Below are 25,007 nucleotides of genomic sequence, written 5' to 3'. Positions count from 1 at the left end.
TGTAAGAGGCGTCGTTCAGTCTACCACTGTGATAGATCCAGTTATCTAACTGGTCTTCCCTTTCAGCTGCATTCGTTGTTTTTTTTGTTTTACATTTTTACTTCACATTTTTCGTATGTTGCTATTTTTCTTATTGACTTGACTTTTTTTCCCCGCCTCAATCTTGGGGGCCCCCGCTGCCCCTTTCTATACACCGTTTACGGCTGTAAACCTGCAGTTAACTTTGTACTGGTTCCTTCGTCAATAAACCTATCTGAACCTGGACTAAAACTTGGACTGGACTTGGTGGGAATAAGTGGAAATGTTGGTTGTCTGCTAAACTGGACCTCTGGACAGATGGGGATTGCCAGACCTGATCAGATCAGGTGTCATTGGATCCTTGGATGGTTCTGCCACGGGGTTTACTGGCTAGCGCTCTTTGTCGGACCTACTCAAAATGGCTGCCGAGATGTGGACACTTGCCTTTTACAATGAACATTTGACTCACCACAGCCTGGACTGGAGGAGGCTTACCATTCCGAAGACACCTGCCCTCCAACCTTATCCCCTTTTCTCTCTCTCCCCCATCCCTCTCTTTCTCCTTCTCTCTTCCCCACCCCATCTGTCCTTTATCTCCCTCTTCCTCCCTCCTAGGGGCTCTTCCATAAATGGCATGTCCTTTCTTTCCCTCAGTTCAATAGAGGTTGCCAGATCTCATCCCGCGGTAGAGGATTCCCCTGTAGAAGTTGCCAGTGCTGAAGCCGATCCCTCTTTAGAGGTTGCCAGTGCTGGATCTAATTCCTCTCTAGAGGGCAATGTTTTCGCTGATTTCTCTGGCTCTCAGTGTGGGATGATTCCCCACTACCTGGCAACCCAAACCCCTCCTTTTGGCAGCCCGCCCACGAGGTGAGTACAGAGTTTGAATTGAACCAATCAGAAAGCAGAAACAGGTAAACAACCATGCAGGTAACCAATCGGATGCCAGACACTCCTCTCCGCTAAACTCAAACAACGACCGGTGGCCTTCTTTATTAATCTTTTATTTTGTTTTCTTTTTTTGCTTCTTTTCTGCTGTGATGTTCATTACGGACAAACACACTGATGGCATGGAACATGAATGGAAGGAATGTTATTGAAAGATAATATTTTGTTTGCGTGCATCCAGACTGTGCATTAAATGTTGTTTTTCTCCCTTCATCCCCTCCCTCTCCGTCTTTCTCTCTCCCTCTCCTCTTTCCATAGTAGTGGTGATGATGACTCTGTAGAGAGCCAGTCAGAACAGGGTCACAGTCAGGATGCTCCAGGTTCTGATGCTGATGTCCAGGTGTCTCTCAGCCCAGAAGACCCAGACCAGGGCCTACCAGAGCTGGACCAGGGGGGAAACACATCCCACAGGCACCAATACACAGACCAAGACCAGCAGGTGAGAGGGAGTCCCACAACCCTAGTCCCCACGCAGGTAATGTTATAGAGAATTGACTGTTATTTCTGCCACTGACTGTAAGTGTAATGAGGAGTATAGAGGTTTGCGTGTGAACATTGAGGACTGGGGCTACACATGGCTTGGCTGCCAGTCCTCTGAGTTGTTTCATTAATGTTTAATTCAATTAATGAACCCTCTGCCTTTCTCTTACAGTAGGGAGGGAGGGGGGGGGGATGTGAGAGAGAGAGAATGAGGGAAGCTATGTCCAAGCCAGTATTGGTGCAGAGCTGGTCTGTTTTCCAACCGGATTGGCTGCAGACAGACACAGCTCAACTGGATTGGCTTTGTGTGTAAGAGGCTTTGTTGACTGTTCTGGGGTGTTTATAAAGGAATAATGTATATCAATTACAGCTCACTGTGTGTAACATGTCTGTGTAACATGTGTGTCTCTATACCTGACAAGGCAGTGGATGCCAGTGGTAAGGAGACTGACCCCTCAGTGCCCAGTAAGGAAGACATCCCAACATTCGACGAGTGGAAGAAACAAGTCATGGAAGTGGAGAAGGAGAAGAGTAAGAAACACACACCGGGACATGTTTCCCTCATTAACATCGTATTCAGGAGAAGCTCAGTGACCGTGAAGAAGGGATGCTGTTTCTATACAGTAATTTGTCAGACAAATGAGTGCAGAGGCCTTGCATGGAAGTCTCTGTCCTCCTTTCCAAGTCCCTCCTCCCCTTCCCTATCTCGCTTCCCTCCATCTTCCTCCTTCCCTCTCTCTGTTTCTCTCCCTTGCCTTTCGTTCTTGCATCTCTTCCCTCTCTCCCTTCTCTCTCTGACTGAGGGAATTATGGGTATTGCAGCGTGTGTGTTGCGTAATCTCTCACTCTCTCCGTCCTCTTAGGCAGCACTCTTTTTCCACCATCACTAATGGCCCAGTCTACAGGAGCAGAAGGACACAGAGACACACACAGACATCCATGAGTTACACTCTCACACTTACACTCTCAAACTCAACACACGCCTTAGCACGCCACGTGCACTCACACACACACGCTCCCAGATTACACGCATGGGCACCCACACACTGTTAGGTCATAGACAGCATGGCAGAGTGAGTTAACCCATTGTTTTATTAGCCACTGAGCTAGAAACTGGACCTTGTGTAGATCTCCTGTCCTCAGCCTCACCATCAGACAGACAGATGGGGAAACATTTCCCTAGCCCAGAAACCCATCCAAACAACCTTCACATTCTTGGACAGAGAGGGTGACGATGGCACATGATCCAAGATGAGTTCTGAATAGTATAATTAGTGGTTTCATCTGGAGTTTTCCTCATAAACACAAGAAAACACTGACTGAACTGTCATGTTTAAGTTATTGATATTTGAAAAGGGTGTATTTGGTCAAATATTAATGAATGCCTCCGTTCCAGACGTCAGTCTCAAAGGGCCCCTGTGTACACAACCTGCTCTGTCCCGCGTTAATGCTAACTTGTGTGTGTGCGCGGGTCGTGGAGTGTGTGCATACCTGTGCATGTAACATGCCTGCATCCTTTTTTTATTTTCTGGAAAAAAAACCTAGGCATTTTAAGGTACTGCTGTACGGTAGTACTGTATGGTGTACAACACACCGTCTCAGCCTGGCCTGCACACTGATAACCAATAGCAACTATAGAGTACAGGAATCTGACTAGGCTACTGATATAGCGACTAGATTATAGGAGTCAGACTAGGCTACTGATTAAACGACTATAGATTATAGGAATCAGACTAGGCTACTGATTAAACAACCATAGATTATAGGAATCAGACTAGGCTACTGATTAAACAACCATAGATTATAGGAATCAGACTAGGCTACTGATTAAACAACCATAGATTATAGGAATCAGACTAGGCTACTGATTAAACAACTATAGATTATAGGAATCAGACTAGGCTACTGATTAAACAACCATAGATTATAGGAATCAGACTAGGCTACTGATTAAACAACCATAGATTATAGGAATCAGACTAGGCTACTGATTAAACAACCATAGATTATAGGAATCAGACTAGGCTACATATTAAACAACCATAGATTATAGGAATCAGACTAGGCTACTGATACATTATGTCTGACAGGTACTGTATGTTCTCTACATGAATGATTGTGTTCTCTACATTAAGATGACCCCGTTTTCCCGGGACTCCCAGGAAAACAGTGGCAATTGCTACTGAGTGGACCATCTTCGCTAAAGAAATAAAATGAATGAGTTCCCTTAAGTGTGCTCACATAAACATCCACCTCCTAACCCCCCTTTCTCTCACTTCCAGCTCTCTCCCTCCATACCTCCTCCAGCGGCATCCCCCCTGTGAAGAAGGTGCAGAAGAACTTCAAAAACAACTATGCTTCTGTGGAGTGTGGCGCTAAGATGCTGTCAGCTAATACAGAGGCTAAGGTAACACACTCGCACGCACACACAACTTTGAAGTCTTGTGTTTGGAGGACAGGAACAGTCATTCCATTGACTCATATTTGCCATGTCATGCTCTCTCTCGTCCCCCGGTTCCAGAGTACCTCAGCTATCCTCATGGAGAATATGGACCTGTACATGCTGAACCCCTGCAGCAACAAGATTTGGTGAGACACACGCACACACCAACATTCTAATTTTCCGAACAGTTGTCTGCCCTCTCCTTTCTTTTTTGATTCCCCCCCCCCCGGTCCTGTCTGCTCTCTGAAGCTGCAGGGTGACAACGTGACTCAGTGCACTGCTGTTTTCCCCAGAAGCATGCACATACACTAGTCCCCTTGTCAGCTCAGCACGTGTGACCCCAACTGCCAACAGTCTGCCCAGGCAGATATCAAGGGGAGATGAGGATATTTGACAGAGCTGAAAGTTCTCACATTAATTTGCCTCTTCTAACTCTCTCTCTCCCCCACCTTCTCTCTCTCTGCCTCTCTCTAGGTTTGTAATAGAGCTGTGTGAGCCCATCCAGGTGAAACAGTTGGACATCGCTAACTTTGAACTCTTCTCCTCCACGCCAAAAGACTTCCTGGTCTCGATCAGTGACAGGTATGCACACACCCTGAAAAATGTGAAAGTCCCATTTCGGTTGAATGCATTGTTGTGCAACTGACTAGGTAGCCCCTTCCCTTTCTGGTTTTCCTCAGGACACGCCCCCCTTTGACCGCCCCTCTCCCTCCCTCTCGCTCTCAGGTACCCCACCAACAAGTGGGTGAAGTTGGGAACGTTCCACGCCCGTGATGAGCGCACAGTCCAGAGCTTCCCATTGGACGAACAGCTCTATGCCAAATATGTCAAGGTACACGCCGACATTTATACACACACATACACTTTATGTTCTTCTAACATTTTTTTCCATTCAAAATCCTATTTTCCCTAATCCTTACCATAACCCTAACACATAACCGTAATCCCTAATCCTTACCATAACCCTAACACATAACCGTAATCCCTAATCCTTACCATAACCCTAACACATAACCGTAATCCCTAATCCTTACCATAACCCTAACACATAACCGTAATCCCTAATCCTTACCATAACCCTAACACAACTGTAATCCCTAATCCTTGCCATAACCCTAACACATAACCGTAATCCCTAATCCTTGCCATAACCCTAACACATAACCGTAATCCCTAATCCCTACCATAACCCTAACACATAACCGTAATCCCTAATCCTTACCATAAAACACATAACCGTAATCCCTAATCCTTACCATAACCCTAACACATAACCGTAATCCCTAATCCTTACCATAACCCTAACACATAACCGTAATCCCTAATCCTTACCATAACCCTAACACATAACCGTAATCCCTAATCCTTACCATAACCCTAACACATAACCGTAATCCCTAATCCTTACCATAACCCTAACACATAACCGTAATCCCTAATCCTTACCATAACCCTAACACATAACCGTAATCCCTACCATAACCTTAACACATAACCGTAATCCCTAATCCCTCCCATAACCTTAACACATAACCCTAATCCCTAATCCTTACCAAAACACATAACCCTAATCCTTACCATAACCCTAACACATAACCGTAATCCCTAATCCTTACCATAACCCTAATCCCTAATCCTTACCAAAACACATAACCCTAATCCTTACCATAACCCTAACACATAACCGTAATCCCTAATCCTTACCATAACCCTAACCTTAACACATATCCCTAAACCTAATCCTTACCATAACCGTAATCCCTAAACCTAATCCTTACCATAACCCTAACACATATCCCTAAACCTAATCCTTACCATAACCCTAACCTTAACATGTAAACCTAATCCTTACCATAACCCTAACACATATCCCTAAACCTAATCCTTACCATAACCGTAATCCCTAAACCTAATCATAACCCTAACGTTAACATGTAACCCTAAACCTAATCCTTACCATAACCCTAACACATATCCCTAAACCTAATCCTTACCATAACCGTAACCCTAAACCTAATCCTTACCATAACCCTAACACATATCCCTAAACCTAATCCTTACCATAACCGTAATCCCTAAACCTAATCCTTACCATAACCCTAACCTTAACCCCTAAACCTAATCGTTACCTTGACCCTAAACCTAATCCTTACTATAACCCTAACCCCTAAACCTAATCCTTACTATAACCCTAACATGTAAACCTAATCCTCACCGTAACCCTAACCTTATTCCCTTGTAATGCTACCTAACCTTAACACGTAACCCTAACCCCTAAACCTAATCCTTACCATAACCCTAACCTTAACATGTAACCCTAAACCTAATCCTTACCTTAACATGTAACCCTAAACCTAACCACTAACCCCTTACTCTAACTGTAATTCTAACCCGAATTGTAACCCTACCCTTAAACCAAAGCCCTAAGCTTAAACAGCCTTTGTCCTCATGGGGATGTGGGAATTTCTTGTTTTACTATCCTTGTGGGGACTTGGGGGATTTTAGTTCCCCACAAGGATAGAAGAACCAACCAACACACACCATTTGTATTCTATGTTCTATGCCCAGGGGCATTCCTGGGTATACCTCACACAACATGCTTCTGTGCGTGTGTGACTGTGTATATTCTGAGGATGTGTTTCAGCTTCCTTTTCGACTTCTATGTGTAATAAATTGAGTAGAAATAGTATGGGGAAGTATTTACTGTATTCTATTTACCCCCCCTCACAATCTTCTCTTATCTCTAACGCATTAAGTGTTATTGCATTTTCATAGTTTTTCTGTAAAGTTTAAAGTAACAATATTTTTCGTGCGGGTGCATTTTTTTGTAATGTTTGGTTAATTGTATGGGTTTTTTAAAATATGCCACTGTTTTGTGATTTCACATAGTACTGTGTGACAAGGTCTTAGGGTTATCGATGTCTTAATTTCAATAGGAACTGAAGCTGTTATCAACCTGATGTCTGTCTAGGTTGTCTGTCTACCTCTTCCCTACTCCTCTAAAGTTACTGCTATGGATACTTATAATACCTTATTCCTTTGTAATGCTATGTGCACCTTGTATTGCTTTGTATACCTTACCTTGCCCTTGCCTTGTAGTCTCTTGTAGAGCAAGCGTTTAGTCTGTGAATATTGTGTGCTGTGTTGTCCCAAAAATAAAATGCTGAAGAAAAATGACCAGATGCTTGACTTGCTAGTGGCATGAATCAGCCTTTTTACAGATTTCTCACTTTTTTTCTCTCTCCTCTTCCTCTTGCATCAGATGTTCATCAAGTACATAAAGGTTGGCATTCTTCTCTTTTAGAGGTTGTAATGCACTATGATGCGTTATAGTGTACCATAACAATGGGGAGCTTTGGTGGCAGTGTACAGATGGTGTAATGCATGACCAAGACACATTTTAAAACTAACAATAGAGCTTGGCAAATTCCACATCACCTTTTAGATTTGATTTAGCTTAGACGTGTTGGATGACTTGAATGATTTAGCTTAGACGTATTGGATGACTAGGTTTACACTAAACAAAAATATAAACGCAACATGTAAAGTGTTGGTATCATGAGCTGAAATCAAAGGTCCCAGAAATGTTCCAGATGCTTAAAAAGCTTATTTCTCTCATTCTCTGTACATATTTGTTTACATCCCTATTGGTAAGCATTTCTCCTTTGCAAAGATAATCTATCCACTTGACAGGTGTGGCATGTCAAGAATCTGATTAAATAGCATGATCATTACACAGGTACACCTTGTGCCGGTGACAATAAAAGGCCACTCTAAAATGTGCAGTTTTTGTCACACAACACAGATGTCTCAAGTTGAGAGAGTGTGTCGGCATGCTGACTGCAGTAATGTCCACCAGAGCTGTTGCCGGATAATTGAAAGTTAATTTCTCTACCATAAGCCTCCTCCAACGCAGTTTTAGAGAATTTGGCAGTACGTACAACCGGTCACAGAACTGCAGACCACGTGTATGTCATGTGGGCGAGCGGTTTGCTGATGTCAACATTGTTAGCACAGTGCCCCATGGTGGCGGTGGGGTTATGACATACTGTAAACTACAGACAACGAACACAATTGCGTTTTGTCTATGGTAATTTGAATGCATAGAAATACCTTGACAAGATCCTGAGACCCATTGTTTTTGTAAGGTATCTTTGACCAATAGATGCGTATCAGTATTCCCAGTCATGTCAAATCCAATTGAAATAAATTCAGTCAATTGAATTTATTTAAATTGACTGATTTCCTCATATGAACTGTAATCTTTGAAATTGTTGCATGTTGCGTCTATATTTTGGTTTACTATAGCTCAGACATACTGGATGACTAGAATGATTTAGCTTAGATGTACTGGATGACTAGAATGTAAGTGGGGATGGTTTGGGTGGTTTAATTACCCCGGTGTGAGTGTGTTCGATGTTGTTTAACCCTTTCGTCACCCCTCGACTGCAGGTGGAGCTCATCTCCCACTTCGGATCAGAACACTTCTGCCCCCTCAGCCTCATCAGGTAAGAGATACAGTTAAAGTCTGAAGTTTACATACACCTTAGCCAAATACATTTAAACTCAGTTTTTCACAATTCCGGACATTTAATCTGAGTAAAGGTTCCCTGTCTTCGGTCAGTTAGGATCACCACTTTATTTTAAGAATGTGAAATGTCAGAATAATATTATAGAATTATTTATTTCAGATTGTATTTCTTTCATCACATTCCCAGTGGGTCAGAAGTTTACATATACTCAATTAGTATTTGGTAGTATTGCCTTTAAATTGTTTAACTTGGTTCAAAAGTTTTGGGTAGCCTTCCACAAGCTTCCCACAATAAGTTGGGTGAATTTTGGCCCATTCCTCCTGACAGAGCTGGTGTAACTGAATCAGATTTGTAGGCATCCTTGCTCGCACACGCTTTTTCAGTTCTGCCCACAAATTTTCTGTAGGATTGAGGTCAGGGATATGGGATGGCCACTCCAATACCTTGACTTTGTTGTGCTTAAGCCATTTTGCCGCTACTTTGGAAGAATGCTTCGTGTCATTGTCCATTTGGAAGACCCATTTGTGACCAAGCTTTAACTTCCTGACTGATGTCTTGAGATGTTGTTTCAATATATCCACATACTTTTCCATCCTCATGATGTCATCTATTTTGTGAAGTGCACCAGTCCCTTCTGTAGCATAGCACCCCCACAACATGATGCTGCCACCCCCGTGCTTCACGGTTGGGATGGTGTTCTTCGGCTTGCAAGCCTTCCCCTTTCTACTCCAAACATAACGATGGTCATTATGGCCAAACAGTTCTATTTTTGTTTCATCAGACCAGAGGACATTCTTCCAAACAGTATGATCTTTGTCCCCATGTGCAGTTGCAAACCGTAGTCTGGCTTTTTTATGGCGGTTTTGGAGCAGTGGCTTCTTCCTTGCTGAGCGGCCTTTCAGGTTATGTTGATATAGGACTCATTTTACTGTGGATATAGATATGTTTGTACCTGTTTCCTCCAGCATCTTCACAAGGTCCTTTGCTGTTGTTCTGGGATTGATTTGCACTTTTTGCACAAAAGTACGTTCATCTCTAGGAGACAGAATGTGTCTCCTTCCTGAGCGGTATGACGGCTGCGTGGTCCCATGGTGTTTATACTTGTGTACTATTGTTTGTACAGATGAACTTGGTACCTTCAGGCGTTTGGAAATTGCTCCCAAGGATGAACCAGACTTGTGGAGGTCTACAATTTTTTTTCTGAGGTCTTTGCTGATTACTTTTGATTTTCCCATGATGTCAAGCAAAGAGGCACTGAGTTTGAAGGTAGGCCTTGAAATACATCCACAGGTACACCTCCAATTGACTCAAATTATGTCAATTAGCCTATCAGAAGCTTCTATAGCCATGACATAATTTTCTGGAATTTTCCAAGCTGTTTAAAGGCGCAGTCAACTTAGTGTATGTAATCTTCTGACCCACTGGAATTGTGATACAGTGAAATAATCTGTCTGTAAACAGTTGTTGGAAAAATTACTTGTCATGCACAAAGTAGCTGTCCTAACCGACTTGCCAAAACTATAGTTTGTTAACAAGAAATTTGTGAAGTGGCTGAAAACAAGCAAGTTTTCATGACTCCGACCTAAGCGTATGTAAACCTCCGACTTCAACTGTATAGAGAGAGAGAGAGGGGGAGGGAGACCAGGAGATAGTCTGTCATTACATTTTTTTAACAGCCAGACTTGAATAGAAGAGAAATAACAGTAATGTTTTCCTCCGGTGCTATATAATATTGTGGTGTTTAGCAAAAGGCTATGTAACACAGGAGGTTGGTGGCTCCTTAATTGGGGAGGACGGGCTCGTGGTAATGGCTGGTGCAGAAAAGGTGGAATGGTGTAAAATACATCAGCAGCCTCCTGTGCTATATAATGAACACAGCAGGGAAAATGTAAATAGTCTGGGTCAATGTAAATGGTCTGGGTGGCCGTTTGATTAATTGTTCAGCAGTCTTATAGCTTGGGGTTAGAGGCTGTTAAGGAGCCTTTTGGACCTAGACTTGGCGCTCCGGTACCGCTTGCCGTGCGGTAGCAGAGAGAACAGTCTGACTAGGGTGGCTGGAGTCTGACCATTTTTTGGGGCCTTCCTCTGACATGCCTTGTATATATGTCCTGGATGGCAGGATGCTTGGCCCCAGTGATGTATTGGGCTGTACGCACTACCCTCTGTATTACCTTAGTCAGATGCAAGCAGTTGTGGTGATGCAACTTGTCAGAATGCTCTCAATAGTGCAGCTGTAGATCTATTGGGGATCTGGAGACCCATGCCAAATATTTTCCATCTCCTGAGGGGCAAAAGTTGTTGTCATGCTCTCTTCACGACTGTCTTGGTGTGTTTGAACCATGATAGTTTGTTGGTGATGTGGACACCAAGAAACTCTCGACACGCTCCACTACAGCCCCGTCGATGTTAATGGGGGCCTGTTCGGCCCTCCTTTTCCTGTAGTCCACGATCATCTCCTTTGTCTTGCTGCCTTCAATAGTGTTAGCTCCTAGTGGCCCCTAGTGTGCAGTGAAATCAATCAGTTATTTCAGAGAACACGGTGAGTAGATATACTGCGAGCTGAGCAGCTTTCTAGTAATGGTCTCTGTGCTCTATAGGATTTCCAGGAAATATGTGTCTCTCTGCCATGTTGGCTCTCTGCCTCTTTTTCGATCCCGCGCTGTCTCTGACTTGGCAGCATGCTCTTGTCCATGTCTATCTGTAAGTTAAGGAGCCCAGTGTAGGAGGTTAGATGGCTGTATTACGGTAAGTCTTCCATACTCTGCTCTATATGGAGACATTCCTTCCTTAAAGCTGTGTAGAGGAGCTGTAGCTCAGCCAGAACCCAACAGAGACCCTCCTCAGATCACCCTCTCCCCTCTCTCTCTACCAGAACCCAACAGAGACCCTGAGCTCTCAACCCACAGCCTGCCTCCCTCTTACAGAGAATATGAGGTGTGCAGGTCACTGTAAACAATGGCAGAGGAGAAGGCCGGATGTTAAAGACCCTGCAGTTGCAGTACAACAACCTTGTATAGTACAACCATTTCAACTTGGTACAGTAGCCCTTTGTCCTCTGCTGAGTTGGATGTACTAAGTTCCTCCTTACCCTCCTATCACCCACACTCCCTGCCATTCCCTACAGGGGCTGAGGCCAGGTTAGTGGACAGGTAAGGAGTAATCATTAACAAAACATTTGGGTGAGTTTAACAGGGGGTTGACTGTCAGGGGGCTGTAAAAAATACTACTACTACAGATTTACCACCTCCTTCCACTCACTACCTTCCCCCTATGTTCGCCCTGCATCGTGCCCTCAAGGAGTGGAGACCAGGACAGGAGCTGTTAAAAGAAAACACCTTTTATTTTTTGTATTTTTTTTTTTTAACTTGGCCAACGTTCACATCCACATAAATGCTGCTACTCTTTGTAGATAAACGAAATAACTACATGTTAAGGTTTACATGATCTCAGTCGGTAAGGTTAGTGAGGTGAGATGTATAGATTAATGTACAAAAACAACACTATAGGGAACATCATGTCATCTCAACATGTCAACTCACATGTCCATGTTCGTCTAATCATAATTCCTCTCTTTTCAGCTGTATATGATACATTTAACCGTGTGTGTGTGTGTGTCATATAACCATGTGTGTGTTTTATAGGGTGTTTGGTACCAGTATGGTGGAGGAATACGAAGAGATCGCAGATTCCCAGTACCCCTCAGAGAGGCTGGAATACCTTGATGAGGATTATGGTAAGAAGGTACACCGTGCGTGGGATTCTTGGTCAGATTGTTATTATAAAAGATCATGTTTTCTCCACCTTGAAATAATCTGGTTCTTTTATCTACAGACTACCCACCTGGCTACCTCCACTCTGAGGACAAGGGTTCTAAAAATCTGCTGGGTTCTGCCACAAGTATGTACACACACACACACCGCATCATGTTGTTCTGAGCATAGTTTCACACGGCACAGGACAGCGTAAACATGGCTAACTTGATATCGAACTGGCTCAGCATCGGTTCTCTACTGTATCTAATCACATCAGAGAATTGATCTCCAGACCTGGGTCTAAAACAGGCTCTGTATTTCTTGGAGAATGGAGAGACAAGAAGCTGCTTTCCTGGAAAACATCAAGTCCTGAATGTTTCTTCAGTTTCTGTATTCCCACACGACGGCACATTGGCAAACAGAGAGCTGTGGCTGGGATACGGGTTAGGACTACTGATTTGTACATAACTCCGTTACACACACTGGAGCCCCTGTGTCTCCCTGGCAGGGCACTGAGGCTGCAATCTGATTGGCTAAGAGACCCCCCCAATAGTCATACACACAACTGGTTCAGTATTTAGAAAATAGACTGACCCATTTCTACACAACCCCCCCACACCAGTGTTTGAAAACAAGCAGAGGCTGACAAGGTCCTCTAGCCAGCCAGGCAGAGATGAGTTGGTTGGGTAAGGGTATGTGGAGTCGGTTAGGGGATTGCATGCTGTGGTAGGTGAATACCAAGAACTGTGGTTTTACAGATTCCTGTGGGGCCTTCAACTACTTTACTACCAGTGAAGAAGGTTATTCACGATTCCGTGTGTGTGTGTTCTACGTACAGATGCCATTCTCAACATGGTCAACAACATAGCAGCCAACGTTCTGGGAGGCAAGCCTGAGGATGGAGGAGCACAGCTGGAACGTATGGATCCTCCTCATTCCTCTCTTCTGTTTGCTCCTCCCCTTCTCTCTCTTCTCTCATTTCCTTCACCCCCTTCTATTCATTGCTAAGAATGTGTGTTGTTTGAGGTAGAGGTCGACCGATTTAATCGTAATAGCTGATTATTTAGGGCTGATTTCAAGTTTTCATAACAATCGGTAATCTGCATTTTTTTTGACACCGATTGTGGCCGATTACATTGCACTCAACGATGAGACTGTTATGCGAGTGCAGCAAGGAGCCAAAGTAAGGTGCTAGCTAGCATTAAACATATCTTATAAAAAACAATCAATCTTAACATAATCACTAGTTTACTACACACGGTTGATGATATTACTAGTTTATCTAGCTTTTCCTACGTTGCATATAATCGATGCGGTGCCTGTTAATTTCTCATCGAATCACAGCCTATTTCATAAACGGGTGTTGATTTAACAAGCGTATTTGCGAAACAAGCACTGTCGTTGCACTAATGTGTACCTAACCGTTAAACATCAATGCCTTTCTTTAAAATCAATACACAGGTATATATTTTTAAACCTGCATATTTAGTGAATATTGCCTGCTAACATGAATTTCTTATAACTAGGGAAATTGTCACTTCTCTTGCGTTCCGTGCAAGCAGTCAGGGTATATGCAGCAGTTTGGGCCACCTGGCTCGTTGCGAACTGTGTGAAGACCATTTAAGACCGTAATTAATTTGCCAGAATTGTACATAATGATGACATAACATTGAAGGTTGTCCAATGTAACAGCAATATTTATACTTAGGGATGCCACCCGTTAGATAAAATACGTAACGTTTTGTTTTCGAAATGCTACTTTCTGGATTTGACCATATTAATGACCTAAGGTCCTAGTGTGGGTTCGCTACTTTGACAGCTCTCATTACTCTTAACACTTGCAATATTAGCTACTAATGTTACTACAGCGAACACCTTAGTTAAAGTTAGTTAGCTCGCTGAATTATCTGGTTGGTAGTGCCGTTGAGCATTCAACGGGTAACGAACCTAGCCATCTTATTAATATGTGTGTGTTATAATTAAGGCTATGATTTGATAGAGCAGTCTGACTGAGCGGTGGTAGGCAGCAGCAGGCTCGGAAGCATTCATTCAAACAGCACTTTTGTGCGTTTGCCAGCAGCTCTTCGCTGTGCTTCAAGCATTGAGGTGTTTATGACTTCAAGCCTATCAACTCCCGAGATTAGGCTGGTGTAACCGATGTGAAATGGCTAGCTAGTTAGCGGGGTGCGCGCTAATAGCGTTTCAATCGGTGACATCACTCGCTCTGAGGCCTTGAAGTAGTTGTTCCCCTTGCTCTGCAAGGGCCGGGAGCGATGGGTAACGATGCTTCGAGGGTGGCTGTTGTCGATGTGTTCCTGGTTCCAGCCCAGGTAGGGGTGAGGAGAGGGACGGAAGCTATACTGTTACACTGGCAATACTAAAGTGCCTATAAGAACATCCAATAGTCAAAGGTATATCAAATACAAATGGTATAGAGAGAAATAGTCCTATAATTCCTATAATAACTACAACCTAAAACTTCTTACCTGGGAATATTGAAGACTCCTGTTAAAAGGAACCACCAGCTTTCATATGTTCTCATGTTCTGAGCAAGGAACTTAAAAGTTAGCTTTCTTACATGGCACATATTGCACTTTTACTTTCTTCTCTAACACTTTGTTTTTGCATTATTTAAACCAAATTTAACATGTTTAATGGCTAAATTGATTTTATTTATGTTTTAAGTTCAAATAAAAATGTTAATTCAGTATTGTTGTAATTGTCATTATTACAAATAAATAAATACATTTTTAAAAATCGGCTGATTAATCAGTATTGGCTTTTTTGATCCTCCAATAATCGGTATCGGCGTTGAAAAATCATAATCGGTCGACCTCTACTTTGAGGAAATGCTATGTGTTAATGTAATGAACTTATACTGCGTTAACGGCCTCGCAGCGAGAGGCATGAGGTTTGCGTATGTATGGAGGAAGGTTTATCTTGTGCTAACTAAAGCACTGAGCTGTCCAGGGGAATGTCCCAGTGTGAACATTAGAGGTATTCTGTACATAATAAAGGTCTTAATTCAACCAGCATAATTTGTTGAGGCTCAGCACTTAGCCTGCCCCTCTTTCCCTCACAGAATACAAGCTCTGGAATTCAACTATGTTTAAGAAGAACCGATCTAGCCTTCACACACACACACACACAACAAGCCCTGTTATCCTACCCAACTTTGTTCTCGTTTAGTAACCACACAGCCAGCGGCAACGTTCAAACAGAACCAACTGGCTTGTCCACAGTGTTAATGACGCGCAGAGCATTTTATATCCGTGTCAAGTCATTTAAAATATGCATATCTCCTCCTTTACAGCAGTGCTGCATTTAGGTATTTGTTTAATTTGAACTTTTCCATTTTATGATGATGATCGGGACCTGTTAGTGGTAGTTTTGTCATAACTGCAATGTGATTTTAGGGATTTTTTCTAAATGTCATAGATCCCAATTTAGTTTAAACATCACACCCCTACCACACACACACACACTTACTTCCATATGGGTTGTTTGAGTTAAGATCACACACACATACCACAGTCGACGATTAACAGAATGTTCCAAATGACATCACACCTCAGAGCAAACACAAACAGTAGATCCAGTTTTTGTTCCGCTTTCTTCCCAGCAAGTCTTGCTACTCTCGTCATTCTTTCTCTTGCCCAACCCATTTTCCCTATTATATAAGTTTGTGCCCTCTCCTTCCCCCTTCCATCTCTCCTTCCCTTCCTGTTGGACAGTTCAGTCTAAGCCCAACTTCACCCATCTTGTTTAGATTAGGCGGTTCTGAAACTGTCATATGGTTCCGGTTTGGTGTGTGTGTCTGCAAGTGTGTGCGTCTTTGCGTTATCTGCCTGCTTGCCTGCCTGAGGCTCCAGATGTTGATTTGACTGGTGCCAGGATGTTTTCAGAGGAACAATGGAGCAGTGTTTTATAAGGCAGCAGCTGGGGAGCTGTTTCTATTAGGACTGGGGGGGTCTATGACGCAGAACCAAATACCTCTGGTCCCCATCTTACCCTCAGATACTGCTGGAGTCTAAATACTATTCTAACACGGATTTACCCCCTGGTCCCAATGGCACACACACTCACACATCCTCACAAACCGTTACACAGCCTTCACTATGGGCTGCATTCAGGGCAGCTGAAGTGACCAACTATGGGCTGTTTGTTAAACCCTTTTCCAACCCACAGGGTCACTGAGGTTTGAGAGCAGTCCTAACTGGACCAGCCTGGCTGTTTCTGTTTTTGCCAAATCTCTTGCGGTCGTTACCCCAAACATAGATGTTTGGTGGTTTGTCTCTGTTCCCCATTTTAACCCACTGAACTGGGCAACAACATAGTTGGCTAGAGCAGCACCAGACTGGCATCAGACTATAGCTGGTCTGGGGTTAGAGAACTGAACCTTGTCATGACTAGTGATAGTTATCCTATGAAAGGAAGTTAATGTAGTAGTTGACATACATGTTCTATGTAATTGTGGTAGTTGATGACTGTATCTAAAGACTGCTGTGTGTCTGGGTATCTCTTCCAGCCAACGCATCATCAGAAGCCCAGAACCAAACCGAGGGGAATAAGGAGGTGCTGCTCACACCAACCCCTACCATCACCACACCTCCTCCAGCGTGAGTCACTCACTCACTCACTCTCACTCACCTTGCACTACGAGTCTCTAACTTCCTCCTTTCTCTCAGAGTGGAGCCAGACCACCATGCTCCTCAGGAGGACCCCGATGTCGCCCTCTCCTCCCCGGACTCCCCCCTACCCTCCCCGGAGGATGGACAGATCGTGACTCTGGTGGTGGAGGAAGAGGAGCCCCCACAGTCCACTGTGACTCTTATGGAGGAAGAGGGGGATGATGATGAGGAGAGAGAGGAACAGTGGATGAGGGAGAGCCAGCTGTACTGTCCTCTCTCCTCCATGTCTTCCCTCTCTTCTGTCTCGTGTGTGGCCACACTGCCGGAGCTGCTACGGCGCTGGTGTGACGCTTGCCTCACCAGAGAGAGACAGCGCGGTCTCCGCAAGAGGCAGCAAGACACGTACACACACACCCCCATAGACACTCCCTTACCCACACACATCACCATACAGGACCCTGTCCCCGCCGCCACACACACCCAGGAAGCCCCAACACACACAGAGCCGGTCCCTGATCCTGAGACGGCTCCCCGGGCCCAAAACGAGGCTTTATCTCCTACAGACTCACACAATTACACGGACACACACCCCGTAGACAACATCATTGTTCTGGAGCCTAGCCGGACCTCTACCCTGCCCCCCCACAGCTTCTCTCACACCCCCCTCTCCAAACCCACCCCTACCCAGGACGAAGCTCCCCGGCCCCTCAGCCAAGATGACCCTGTCCCTCCTCCAGCCCTGCAGGGAGCCCCTGTCCCAGAGACCCAGCAGGCCAGCACCCCCAACCCTTCCCCCAGTCCCACTACCCCCTCCACCTCCCAACTTCTGAGACAGCTTCTCTGGACCTCCCTCCACTCTCCCTGAAGGAGGAGCCAGTCCAGCCCCTCCCCACTGCCTCCAGACCTGCAGACATCCCCCCTCCCACCGAACTCCCTGTGCCCCTCCAGCCCGACACACACGCAGAGCCACACACACCCAGGGCTGGGGTAGAAAGTGGAGACCTCAAGGGCCAAGGGGAGCAGGGCGGTGACTCCTCTCCCCAGCCAGCAGAGCACCCACTTAGGGAAGAGTCCACGGAGGACCTGCTACTTAGCGTCCCGGTTATTGCTAACGGACATTTACACCGGACAGCTACGGACTTCTACGCTGAGCTGCAGAGCACAGGGGAGTATATTGGAGGGAATGGAGGCATGAACGGAGGAGTGAACGTGCACGGCTCCAGTCAAAAGGAGAGTGTGTTCATGAGGTTGAACAACAGGATCAAAGCCCTGGAGATGAACATGTCCCTCAGCAGCAGATATCTGGAGGAACTCAGCCAGAGGTGAGTTTTGTGTGTGTGTGTGTGAGAGTGTTTGTCTTTTTAAACCTTATAGACACGTAGTAGCTTCCTCCATATGACTTGTCCTGTTCAGGCTCTGATTAGCTTGTTGTGTGTTCTAGGTATCGTAAGCAGATGGAGGAGATGCAGAGGGCCTTCAACAAGACCATCATCAAGCTACAGAACACCTCCCGCATCGCTGGAGAACAGGTCCATTACAAACGGTTGCTTCTTGGTTTGGGTTGCAGGACGGTTGTTGTGGGATGGATGTGATTTGTTCAGTGATGGTTAACATGTGGTTTATCGTAGGTCAGTGTATCCCAACTCCGGTCCTCCAGTACCCCCAACAGCACACATTGTTGTGGTAGCCCCGGACAAAAACACCAGAATTGACTTGTCGAGGACTTGATGATTAGCTGAGAAGTAGAATCAGGTGTGCTTGTCTGCGGCCACGACAAAAACATGCTGTTGAGGGTACTGGAGGACAGTCGTTGAGAGACACTGGTATAGGTTGTATGGTTGGGGTTGTCTTTTGTGGTGTAGGTTGGTTGTCTCAGGGTTTTATTAACGTTGCATCTTGGTTGTGTGATCCCTCAGGACCAGAGACAGACCGAGTCAATTCAGATGTTACAGGGCCAGCTGGAGAATGTCACCAAGCTGATGATCAACCTCACCATGACTGTCTCACAGTTACAGAAAGAGGTACACAGTAATACTACCTACATTTATTGAGTGTCAGATAAAATGTTGGCCTAATTTTTATCATCTTGCAAAATGTCATAATCAGATCTGATACGTTTTTGTGTTTCCTCAGATTATATGTTTATATGTGTTTGTGTTTTCTAGGTGTCAGACCGACAGAGTTACCTGGTGGTGTCTCTAGTCCTGTGTCTCTGTCTGGGCCTGGTGTTCTGCCTGCACTGCTGCCGGAGCACCAACACACAAACCACCACACACACCGCAGTCAACCACTACCCCAGCCCCAAGAGGTAAACACACACCAACACACACCACAGCCAACCACTACCCCAGCCCCAAGAGGTAAACACACACCAACACACACACCACAGCCAACCACTACCCCAGCCCCAAGAGGTAAACACACACCAACACACACACCACAGCCAACCACTACCCCAGCCCCAAGAGGTAAACACACACCAACACACATACCACAGCCAACCACTACCCCAGCCCCAAGAGGTAAAACACACACACCACAGCCAACCACTACCCCAGCCCCAAGAGGTAAACACACACCAACACACATACCACAGTCAACCACTACCCCAGCCCCAAGAGGTAAACACACACACACCACAGCCAACCACACCCCAGCCCCAAGAGGTAAACGTGCACACAGTCAACCACTACCCCAGCCCCAAGAGGTAAACGCGCACACCGCAGTCAACCACTACCCCAGCCCCAAGAGGTAAACGCGCACACTGCAGTCAACCACTACCCCAGCCCCAAGAGGTAAACACACACACTGCAGCCAACCACTACCCCAGCCCCAAGAGGTAAACACACACACTGCAGCCAACCACTACCCCAGCCCCAAGAGGTTAACACACACCAACACACACCGCAGTCAACCACTACCCCGGCCCCAAGAGGTAATCACACACCAACACACATACCGCAGTCAACCACTACCCCGGCCCCAAGAGGTAAACACACACCAACACACATACCACAGCCAACCCACGGCCCCAAGAGGTAAACACACACCAACACACATACCACAGCCAACCACTACCCCAGCCCCAAGAGGTAAACACACACCAACACACATACCACAGCCAACCACACCCCAGCCCCAAGAGGTAAACACACACCAACACACATACCACAGCCAACCACTACCCCGGCCCCAAGAGGTAAACACACACCAACACACATACCACAGCCAACCACTACCCCAGCCCCAAGAGGTAAACACACACCAACACACATACCGCAGTCAACCACTACCCCAGCCCCAAGAGGTAAACACACACCAACACACATACCACAGTCAACCACTACCCCGGCCCCAAGAGGTAAACACACACCAACACACATACCACAGCCAACCACTACCCCAGCCCCAAGAGGTAAACACACACCAACACACATACCACAGCCAACCACTACCCCGGCCCCAAGAGGTAAACACACACACCTTTTTTGTCTGATCTCCCCATTATTTATTAGAGTATTGTTGGTGCTTTCTGGGTCTAATATAATGTTTTCTCTTAGCCCAGTTAATGTTTTATTTTATACAACGGTGGGTTTAATCCTTAATGCTGATTTGGTTAAAACTGTTCCAGCTGGTTGCCACCAGTTATGATGTTGGAATGTCTATTTACTGTTCCATCTCGATGCGCAATCCACTATTTCATCAGCCCAGCCGGGCAATTTAGAAACGGGATGTCCACCATTAAAAAGCAGCTAGACATGATCTCCCCTTTCTTTTAAACTAGCAGTTGGTTAGTTAACAACCGAAATGCATATAAGACTTCCTGTCTTGTTTCAATATTGAAACTATCTCCACTGTCTTATTGAGGATTGTGTCAGGACGAGGAGATATTTTCTTAGTCAGTGGAAATCAGGACTCCGCATAGTTGTTATGGATATATCCAAATAAATGTTGATAGAAAAACAGGTCAAAACGAAATGAAAGTGATTGTGTTAGCTGTGTTGTTAACTAGCTCCTCTGTGTCTTGATGAAAGAGCACATTTTTCTATGCCAGGCGAAATCGCGCATCATTACCTCTGTTATGGATGCATCCAAATAAATGTCACTTGAAAACGGCTAAAACAAATGCGAATGCAGCTACTTTTCTGTAAGTTAGCCGTAGTTGACTAGCTAGCAAGCATGGCAGCACAACATTTCAAACGAACGACTGGGTCACTTCCATAGATTTAGAACAGTGCTATCCTATTGTGTGTTTTAGGTGTTTCTCCTCCTATGAGGATATGAGTCTGAAGCGGAGGATATCGTGTCCTCTCGTACGCTCCAAGTCCTTCACCTTTCCTACTTCAGAAGGTAAGTGTGTACACACACACACTTAGTCACTCTACAAACACTCAGTCACATGGCCTCTCTCTTACACACACACATCCTTTTCCTCTAAGCTTCCTGTCTTCTACGTCGCTGCTCTGTCCATCCTGTTGCTGCTCAGGAGCTATGACTAAAAAGACTAGACACGACAGTCTTCAGAAAGCCTTCCATGCCAGCGCCATCATACACCACATTACTGCTACAGTCTCAGAGCAACAACTGTGCATGACCATGTGCTCTGCCCATGCATGGTCTCTCTCTGGACTGCCGGGCTGGCTGGCTGTACCATGCTGGTGAGGTGCTGTAAGGGTACTGTAGGGTACTGGAGCCACAGACACTCCAGTGGGATGGCCTGGGCACACCCCTCTCCTGAAGGAATAAAGACCTTCAGACAGACAGACAGGAAACATAGTACTCCCACTATTTCTCTCTCCTCGCTCTCTCGCTCTCATATATATATATATATATATATATATATATATATATATACTTTTTTTTCTCATGTCTGTGCTGTCCTTGGGCCAGAGCACTTGTCATTGCCATCTGTGTGTCCATACAGATGCTGAACTGAATGAGAGTATACAGTACCAATCAAAGGTTTGACACACCTACTCATTCCAGGTTTTTCTTTATTTTGACTATTTTCTACATTGTAGAATAATAGTGAATACATCTAAACTATGAAATAAAACATATGGAATCATGTAGTAACCAAAAAAGTGTGAAGAATCTAAAATACATTTTGATTTGTTTAAAAGTAGTCACCCTGTGGCTTGATGACAACTTTCCATTCTCTCAACAACCTTCATGGGGAACGCTTTTCCAACCGAAGGAGTTCCCACATATATTGAGCACTTGTTGGCTGCTTTTCCTTCACTCTGTAGTCCAACTCATCCAAAAACCATTCAATTGGGTTGAGGTTGGATGATTGTGGAGGCCAGGTCATCTGATGCAGCACTCCATCACTCTCCTTCTTGGTCAAATAGCCCTTACACAGCCTGGAGGTGTGTTGGGTCATTGTCCTGTTGAAAAACCAGATGGCATGGCGTATTGTTGCAGAATGCTGTGGTAGCCATGCCAGTTAAGTGTGCCTTGAATTCTGAATAAATCACTGACAGTGTTACCTGCAAAGCACCATCACAGCATCTCCTCCATGCTTCACAGTGGGAACCACACATGCAGAGATCCTCTGTTCACTTACTCAGCATCTCACAAAGACACTGCGGTTGAAACCAAAAGTCTCCCGTTTGGACTCATCAGCGCAAAGGACAGATTTCCACCGTTCTAATGTCCATTGCTCGTGTTTCTTGGCCCAAGCAAGTCTATGGACTCTTGGACTATGTGAAGCATTTATTTGGGCTGCAATTTCTGAGGCTGGTAACTCTAATGAACTTATCGTCTGCAGCAGAGATAACTCTGGGTCTTCCTTTCCTGTGGCGGTTCTCATGAGACAGTTATCATAGTGCTTGATGGTTAAAAAAAAACAATGTAACCTTTTATTTAACTAGGCAAGTCAGTTAAGAACAAATTCTTAATTGCAATAACGGCCTACCGGGGAACAGTGGGTTAACTGCCTTGTTCAGGGGCAGAACGATAGATTTTTACCTTGTCAGCTCGGGGATTCGATCCAGCAACCTTTCGGTTACTGTTCCAACACTCTAACTCTAGGCTACCTGCCACCCCGGTTCTTATGACTGCACTTGAAGAAACTTTCAAAGTTCTGGAAATGTTCCGTGAAGACTTACCTTCATGTCTTAAAATAATGGACTGTCGTTTCCGTTTGCTTATTTGAGCTGTTCTTGCCATAATATGGACTTGGTCTTTTACCAAATAGGGCCATCTTCTGTATACCATCCCTACCTTGTCACAACACAACTGATTGGTTCAAACGCATTAAGGAGGAAAGAAATTCCACAAATGAACTTTTAGCAAGACACACCTTTTAGCAAGACACATTCCAGGTCACTACCTCATGAGGCTGGTTGAGAGAATGCCATGTGTGCAAATCTGTCATCAAGGCAAAGAGTGGCTACTTTGAAGAATCTAAAATATAAAAATATTTTGATTTGTTAAACACTTTTGCTTACTAAATCAAATGTTATTAGTCACATTCACCGAATACAACTGGTATTGACCTTACAGTGAAATGCTTACTTATGAGCCCCTAAACAACAATGCAGTTTAAAAAAAAATACAGGTAAGAGGTAAGAGGTAAAAGTAACAAGTAATTAAAGAGCAGCAGTGAAATAACAATAGCGAGACTATATACAGGGGGGTACTGATACTGAGTCGATGTGTGGGGGCACCGGTTATTTGAGGTAGTATGTAGGTAGAGTTATTAAAGGGCCTATGCATAGATGACAACAGAGTAGCAGCAGTGGTAAAGAGGGGTCTGGGTAGCCCTTTTGATTAGCTGTTCAGGAGTCTTATGGCTTGGGGGTAGAAGCTGTTTAAAAGCCTCTTGGACCTAGACTTGGCGCTCCGGTACCGCTTGCCGTGCGGTAGCAGAGAGAAGTGTCTATGACTAGGGTTGCTGGAGTCTATGACAATTTTTAGGCCTTCCTCTGACACGCCTGGTATACAGGTCCAGGATGGCAGGAAGCTTGGCCCCAGTGATGTACTGGGCTGTACGCACTACCCTCTGTAGTACCTTGCGGTCGGAGGCCGAGCAGTTGCCATACCAGGCAGTGACGCAACCAGTCAGGATGCTCTCTGGTGCAGCTGTAGAACCTTTTGAGGATCTGAGGACCCATGCCAAATCTTTTCAGTCTCCTGAGGGAGAATAGGTTTTGTCTTGGTGTGCTTGCGTGTACTACATGATTCCATATGTGTTATTTCATAGTTTTGATGTCTTCACTATTATTCTACAATATAGAAAATAGTCAAAATAAAGAAAAACCCTGGAATGAGTGGGTGTGTCCATACTTTTGACTGGTACTGTACATAGAACACAATGCTTTAGCCTGGCTGCTTCTGTTAGACCACTGCAAGTAGTAGCATCAACTAGAGAGAACTGCTTTGTAGGCTAACTACTAGCTATAACCTCTTCAGTGTAGCTATAACCTTTATTCTGGGATATAGTATATCAAGGTTGTGTAACATTACTTTAATAGTAATCAGTAGTACTACTTGCAATGTGGTGTCATGCTGCTTGTGTCATGCGTGTTCCTGTATGCCATCCCATCATTAACATGGCCCTGTTCTCTCCCTGTTCAGTAGGCCCCGACGACCTATACATTGTTGAACCTTTAAGGTTCTCACCAGAGAAAAAGGTACAGTGTCCCCTGCTCTCCTCTCCGTCTGCTACTGCTGTTGTATGGTGGCCCCCGCGGCCATCTTGTTTGCTTATGGTCTCAGTGGAGTAAGGTGAATTTGCCCCCAGACCAGGGTTTCCCAAATTTGGTCCTCGGGACCACAATGTGTGCACGTTTTGTTTTTTGCCCTTTACAGCTGATTCAAATGATCATCAAGCTTTGAATCAGCTGTGTAGTGTTAGGGCAAGAACCAAAACGTTCCGGAGGACCAAGTTTGGGAAACGCTGCCCTAGACTCTGATCTAAGGTTAGTTTAGCGTTCTCCCATCCTAATGGTTAAGGTTAGGGTCTGGGGAGAGTTAAGCTGATCCTAGATCTGTGATTACAGGCCGTTTCTGTGGATTTGGTCGAGTTAACCATTTCTTTGCTGACAATGGAGCTGGACTGTTAGGGGGTGATGTAGGAGCATGCACAGGGCAGGATTGGGCAGTGGTTTAAACGTTGTAACCCACCAATAGCTGACAACCTGTTTTTATCCACAACCCAGACTTAAGCTGTATAACATGGCTTTGCTCAGGTTTGGTCAGC

General features: G+C 44.9%; 1 protein-coding gene across 1 annotated transcript in view; it reads left to right on the top strand.

Moving 5' to 3' along the window:
- Positions 1 to 25,007, top strand: part of LOC112248789 (SUN domain-containing ossification factor-like) — a 68,873-nt gene that overhangs the window by 42,192 nt on the left and 1,674 nt on the right. The window contains 20 exon segments of the mRNA XM_024418111.2: positions 634 to 885; positions 1,222 to 1,402; positions 1,866 to 1,974; positions 3,726 to 3,850; positions 3,965 to 4,032; positions 4,361 to 4,468; positions 4,613 to 4,718; positions 7,149 to 7,169; positions 8,339 to 8,394; positions 12,060 to 12,151; positions 12,250 to 12,315; positions 13,009 to 13,089; positions 16,699 to 16,789; positions 16,859 to 17,631; positions 17,634 to 18,123; positions 18,243 to 18,330; positions 18,718 to 18,822; positions 18,967 to 19,109; positions 21,060 to 21,151; positions 24,383 to 24,438. Coding sequence (XP_024273879.2) covers positions 634 to 885; positions 1,222 to 1,402; positions 1,866 to 1,974; positions 3,726 to 3,850; positions 3,965 to 4,032; positions 4,361 to 4,468; positions 4,613 to 4,718; positions 7,149 to 7,169; positions 8,339 to 8,394; positions 12,060 to 12,151; positions 12,250 to 12,315; positions 13,009 to 13,089; positions 16,699 to 16,789; positions 16,859 to 17,631; positions 17,634 to 18,123; positions 18,243 to 18,330; positions 18,718 to 18,822; positions 18,967 to 19,109; positions 21,060 to 21,151; positions 24,383 to 24,438 — 3,103 coding nt within the window.

This window comes from Oncorhynchus tshawytscha, linkage group LG01, assembly GCF_018296145.1.
Source record: "Oncorhynchus tshawytscha isolate Ot180627B linkage group LG01, Otsh_v2.0, whole genome shotgun sequence".
In the NCBI taxonomy this organism is placed as follows: domain Eukaryota; kingdom Metazoa; phylum Chordata; class Actinopteri; order Salmoniformes; family Salmonidae; genus Oncorhynchus; species Oncorhynchus tshawytscha.
The sequence above is the reverse complement of the archived record's forward strand: the minus strand, read 5'-3'. Positions and strand labels throughout refer to the sequence as shown.